Raw genomic sequence first — 5,873 nt, 5'->3', positions numbered from 1 at the left:
TAGATATTAAAGCAGAGCAGGAGAAAGACCAAGATTTGAAGCCAATAATTTATTTTCGTTAAGGATAAGAAAATGAGGATGAAGCTCAGAGTGGTGGAAAGGATAATTGAAATTAGAATTGATTTCATTATCTTTTTAAGGTTTTAAACTTTTTAGTTGGAAGCTAAATGTACTTTTTATACTAAAAAGATAAGATCCTCATCAGTAAATGGAGACAAAGAGTAAAAGTCATACTACATCAACGAAATTCCAGTATCAAGCGGAAGCTTCGAATCCAAAGTGGTGTTTCGGAGAGAAGTGGAAAAATATGAGGCGAAGGAAATAGATAAAGAGAAAAGATGTACCAATGATCACGTGAAGTCCGTGAAATCCTGTGGCTATGAAGAACGTTGTGCCGTAAGCTGAGTCTGCAATTGAGAATGGAGCTTCTCAGTATTCTCAGGCTTGTAATCTAGTGAAGTAAAGGCCTAGGATGATATTGAGGAGAAGGGCTTGTAAGGATTGAGAATGGTTATTTTTTATGATTTTATGAAGGGCCCAGTTGTTAGTAACACCTGATGATAGTAAAATTGCGGTGTTAATAAGAGGGATTTGAAAAGGGTTGAAGGGCTAGATTCCTGAAGGAGGTCAAGAGGATCCTAGCTCAATTCTTGGGGATAATCATCTGTGAAAAGATGCTCAGAAAAATGAAACGAAGAATAAAATTTCTGAGATGATGAATCAAATTATCCCTCAACGTAATCCTGATATTACTACTGAGGTGTGATTTCCTTGGAAGGTGGATTCTTGGACAATATGTCGTCATCATTGAATTATTGTTCTTAGTGCAATAAGTAGTCCTAGAATTAATAGATTGGGGTTTATATTATGAAATAATTTAATTAGCCCTGTTGTTAAAGTAAAAGCTCTTAAAGCCCCAGTTAGGGTCATGGACTTTGGTCAACTATGTGAAATGGGTGTGTTTTTTTGGCCATTAGTAGATTTCTGTGGATTATAATGTTGATAGAACTACGAATATGTAGGTTTGAATTAATGCTACTGCTATTTCTAAGGAAAGAAGGGTAATTTGGGCGATGGAGATAGTTAAGACTGTAGATAGATTAGATATGACTGCTCTATTTCTAAGAAGGTTAAGGAGAAGGTGTCCGGCAATTATGTTTGCAGCTAGACGGACTGACAGTGTGATTGGTCGAATTAGGTTTCTAATAGATTCAATACAGTCTATGAATGCTATTAAGGCTGGTGGGGTCCCTTGAGGGACTAGGTGGGCAAATATGTGAGAAGTATTATTTAGTCATCCGAATACCATAATTGTTATTCAAATTGGTAAGGCTAGTGATAGGGTTATTATAATGTGTCTTGTGGATGTAAAGATATGAGGTAAAAGTCCTAAGGAGTTATTTATGGAGATTAGTCAGAAAAGACAGATTAGGGAGAAGGTTATTCCAGGTTTTTTTGAGTTTGACAATAAAATTGAGAATTTTTTGTTGAGAATATTAAATACGTTAATAATTAGAATTTGAAGGCGGAAAGGGATCATTCAATGGAGGTAGGGGTGAATAGAATGATTAAGATAGTACTAAGTCAGTTTAAGGAAATGGATTGAGATGTAGAAGGATCAAAAAAGTGAAAAGAGATTTGGTATCATTTTCAAATGAATTTTTGGGAAGTTTTTATTTGTATTTTTATTGGAGGAGTTGAGTTAAAGTTTAAGTAGATAATTGTTATTGAAATTAAAAGTTAGAGGGAAAGTATAACTGTTATGATGGCTCAATTAAGAGGGGCTATTTGAGGAATTAAAATATACTTTAATTAGTGACTCCAGCTTGACAAGCTAGTGTTATTTACTTAACTAATCTTTTTCGCTGGGAGTAGAGGGAAGACTACTATGGGTTGGTTTAAGAGACCATTACTTTCTTTCAGTCACCTAGCGATTCGACTATTGAATTTATTCATTCAATGAAGGATGAGGTATTAACGCTTTCGACAACAATTGGTATGAAGCTGTGGTTTGCTCCACAGATTTCTGAGCATTGTCCAAAGAATAGGCCAGGACGATTGATTATAATTGAATATTGATTTAAACGTCCTGGGATTGCATCAATTTTTATTCCTAGCGCTAGGACTGTTCAGGCGTGGATGACATCAGCAGCGGTGATTATTAATCGAATTTGGGTATTTATAGGAAGGCCTGTGCGGTCATCAACATCTAGTAATCGGAAGGAAGCTGAGGATCCTTCTGTTTCAGAAATTATGTAGGAATCAAATTCAATAGAAGTGAAGTCTGAGTATTCGTATGATCAGTATCCTTGATGACCAATAGTTTTACTGTTAGAGTGGGGTTACTAATTTCATCTATGAGATATAGAAGTCGGAGAGAGGGTAGGGTAATGAAGATTAATATGAGAGCTGGGATGATGGTTCACAGTGTTTCAGTTTCTTGTTCTTCTAGGAGGACTCGATTAGTAAAGGAGTTGTATATGGTATTTATTATTTTGTATCCTACTAGGGTTGTAATTAAGGTAAGAATGATTATTGTGTGATCATGAAAAAAAATTATTTATTCTATAGTTGGGGAAGCTCTGTCTTGAAATAAAAGGTGTGATCAAGTTGCCATATGTTATTTAATTAATATTGTTAGTTGATTGTATGTGTGATCTGCTGGTGAGATATTATGTTGTCATTCTACTGAGGAAGGGAAGTGGTTAGAGAAGATGATGGAACGTTTTCTGATAATGGATTCTCATATAATAAAAATGAATCCTATGACGGCAATAAAGGAGAGAAGAGAACCTAGGGAGGAGAGTACGTTTCAAGTTGTGAAAGCATCTGGGTAGTCAGAGTATCGTCGTGGTATTCCACATAGACCTAAGAAGTGTTGAGGGAAAAAAGTGGTATTTACTCCAATAAATATGACTGTAAAATGGATTTTTAGTCATTTTGGGTTTATTGCTATTCCGAAGAACAGAGGAAATCAGTGAGTAACTCCTGCTAAAATAGCGAAAACTGCCCCTATAGAGAGGACATAGTAAAAGTGAGCTATAACGTAATAGGTGTCGTGGAGAATGATGTCAATGGAAGAGTTAACTAGAATTACTCCAGTTAATCCTCCGATTGTGAAGAGGAAAACGAAACCTAGGGCTCACAGAAGAGGGGGTTCATAGGAAAGTTGTGATCCATGTAGGGTAGCTAGTCATCTAAAGATTTTAATGCCTGTAGGAACGGCAATAATTATGGTTGCGGAAGTGAAATAGGCTCGTGTGTCGACATCTATTCCAACTGTGAATATGTGGTGAGCTCAAACTACGAAGCCAAGGACTCCAATGGCTAGTATAGCATAAATTATACCAAGAGTCCCTTAAAGGTTTCTTTTTTCCTGTTTGGTGACTAATAATATGGGAAATTATTCCAAATCCAGGGAGGATTAAAATCTAAACTTCAGGGTGTCCGAAGAATCAAAATAAATGTTGATAAAGGACTGGGTCCCCCCCCTCCCCTCCAGCAGGATCAAAAATGATGTATTGAAGTTGCGATCTGTAAGAAGTATGGTAATAGCTCCTGCAAGAACGGGAAGAGATAGAAGAAGAAGGATTGCTGTGACTTTTACCGATCAAACGAATAAGGGTATTCGTTCAAGAACTATTCCAGATGTTCGTATATTGATGATTGTGGTAATGAAGTTAATAGCGCCTAGAATTGATGCTACTCCTGCTAAGTGGAGGGAAAAGATTGTTAGGTCTACTAAACCTCCTGCATGAGCAATCCCCGATGCTAGTGGAGGGTAGACAGTTCAGTCGGTTCCTGCACCTACTGCGGCGGATCTGAGAAGTAGTAGAAAAAATGGGGAGAAGTCAAAAGCTTATGTTATTTAGTCGGGGGAATGCTATATCAGGGGCACCTAGCAAAAGGGGATAAGTCAGTTACCAACTCCTCCGATTATCACAGGTATGACTATGAAGAATATTATTATTACAAATGCGTGGTCTGTTACAATTACATTGTAAATTTGATCGTCCCCGATTAGTGATCCAGGTTGACCAAGTTCGGCTCGGATTAAGATTCTGAGAGCTGTTCCTACTATTGCGGCTCAAATACCAAAAATTAAAAATATATTGTCCCAATGTCTTTGTGGTTTGTTGAATTGCAAATTTAAAGATACATTTTTATGTTAAGGCTTAAAATATAAAAGATTTAACCTTTTTTGGTAACTTTGAAGGCTACTAGTTTTTATAACTTAAAATCTTATAATAGGGGAAATATTAGTATGGAAGTAATTAAGCCAAAGAGATTATAGAAAGGGATAATTGTTTTGATAGAGGTGATGTTTTTATTCATTTATTGTTTGTGTTAATTAAAAGAAGTGAGGAATAAGAAATACGGGTGTAATAATAAAGATTAATAAGAGCCGAGATGATTAGGATTAAAACTATTAAGAATATGTTTATTTGAAGGAGGGAAAAAATGATAAGTCATTTTGGTAAAAATACTAGGAAGGGAGGTAATCCCCCCTAGAGAGAGAAGATTGATAATGATGAGGGGGTTAAGTTTTTCATTTTGATTTGTGAAGATTTGATTAATGTGGAATGTATTAAATGGGGCAAAACATGGGGTGATTGAGGAGATGAGAAATGTGTAGATGGAAATATAAAATAGTCATAGTGTTTTTGAAACTAGAGTAGAGGAGAGTATTCATGCTATGTGAGAGATTGATGAGAAAGCTAAAATTTTTCGAAGGGATGTTTGATTGAGTCCCTCTACTGATCCTCTGATTGCGGATAGAATGGAAATGATAATAATAATGTTTTTTGGAAAAATTATTGAAATGATGGAAAGGGGCAATTTTTTGTCATGATATTAAAATGAGGCAGTTTATTCAAAATAATCCTTCTGAAACTGTTGGTAATCATATATGAAAGGGGGCAGCTCCCAGCTTAACTCTAAGGGATAAGATAACTATAAAGGGGACTATTCAGGGGGTTGTATTGGTGAATTGAAGAATGGAGAAGGACGATGAAAACAATAAGAAAAAGAGAAATGTGGAAGAAGCAATTGTTTGAACAAGAAACTATTTTAGAGATGCTTCTGAGGCTCGTTTGTTTGAATGGGAGGAAATTAGAGGGATGAAGCCTATAAGATTTATATCTATTCCTATTCAAGCTATAAATCAAGAGGAGTATGTTATTATAATTGTTGTTCCTAGAATAAGTGGCAAAGAAAATAAATTGATTGCAGGAAGAGTTAGGATTAGAAAAGACAAGCTTATAACTTCTATCAGTGGGTTATGAACCCTATAGCTTAGATTAGCTTACTTTTCTAATTTTTGATGTATGGCACGTTGAATTTTGATTTCAAAAGAGATGGTTCGGGCCATCAGAATTAGGTGGAGATAGGATTTTCCTATTTTGTTTATTCCATCAAAATAACCCTTTAATCAGGCACTTCACCTTTATGAATATTGGGTAATTACACTAATTACTTTTTCAAAGAAATATCTCATCTATAATCTAATGAACCCTTATAATTCATTATATCTTAAATGGGTGATTAAAGTATACTAAATTATGATCCTAATTGGCATCTCAAAATAAACATAAACCACATAAAAATAAGTAGATTATAAAAATATATTAAGACAATTTGAGCATAATGGGGGTATACATTTATTAATTATTATATAAATAATAAAAATTCTTACTTGGAAATAGATTTTTTAAAATTTATAGTCCTATAATTTCAAATAGATTATATAATATTATTTCTATTATGTAAAAAAAAGTAGAAATAATAAAAATATACCGAGTATGAATGTAATTTGTACTGAGTTTGATTTTGGTTTTTCTTAGCTTTATGAACAATATAAACATACTGTTGCG

At 34.6% G+C, this 5,873-nt stretch overlaps 4 protein-coding genes across 4 annotated transcripts in view; 1 reads left to right on the top strand and 3 right to left on the bottom strand.

The window, feature by feature from the left end:
• Positions 1 to 64: 64 nt before the first annotated feature.
• On the bottom strand, positions 65 to 993 carry LOC106462803 (cytochrome c oxidase subunit 3-like). The gene is given in 2 exon segments (XM_013922764.2): positions 65 to 929; positions 932 to 993. Coding segments are annotated over 2 exon segments (771 nt in total). The 5' UTR covers positions 975 to 993; the 3' UTR covers positions 65 to 201.
• On the bottom strand, positions 974 to 1,540 carry LOC111086616 (ATP synthase subunit a-like). Its single transcript, XM_022390149.1, is given in 1 exon segment — positions 974 to 1,540. A coding segment is annotated over 1 exon segment (567 nt).
• Positions 1,541 to 1,933: 393 nt separating this feature from the next.
• LOC106462804 (cytochrome c oxidase subunit 2-like) lies at positions 1,934 to 2,623 on the bottom strand. The gene is given in 2 exon segments (XM_022390152.1): positions 1,934 to 2,323; positions 2,326 to 2,623. Coding segments are annotated over 2 exon segments (663 nt in total). The 5' UTR covers positions 2,618 to 2,623; the 3' UTR covers positions 1,934 to 1,952.
• Positions 2,624 to 5,646: 3,023 nt separating this feature from the next.
• Positions 5,647 to 5,873, top strand: part of LOC106462800 (NADH-ubiquinone oxidoreductase chain 1-like) — a 6,960-nt gene continuing 6,733 nt past the window's right edge. The window contains 1 exon segment of the mRNA XM_022390148.1: positions 5,647 to 5,652. Within this exon segment, the coding sequence (XP_022245856.1) occupies positions 5,647 to 5,652 (6 nt within the window).

Source organism: Limulus polyphemus, unplaced genomic scaffold, assembly GCF_000517525.1.
Source record: "Limulus polyphemus unplaced genomic scaffold, Limulus_polyphemus-2.1.2 Scaffold1255, whole genome shotgun sequence".
NCBI classification, from domain to species: domain Eukaryota; kingdom Metazoa; phylum Arthropoda; class Merostomata; order Xiphosura; family Limulidae; genus Limulus; species Limulus polyphemus.
Note: the sequence above shows the minus strand (reverse complement) of the source record. Positions and strands in the feature narration are given on the sequence as shown.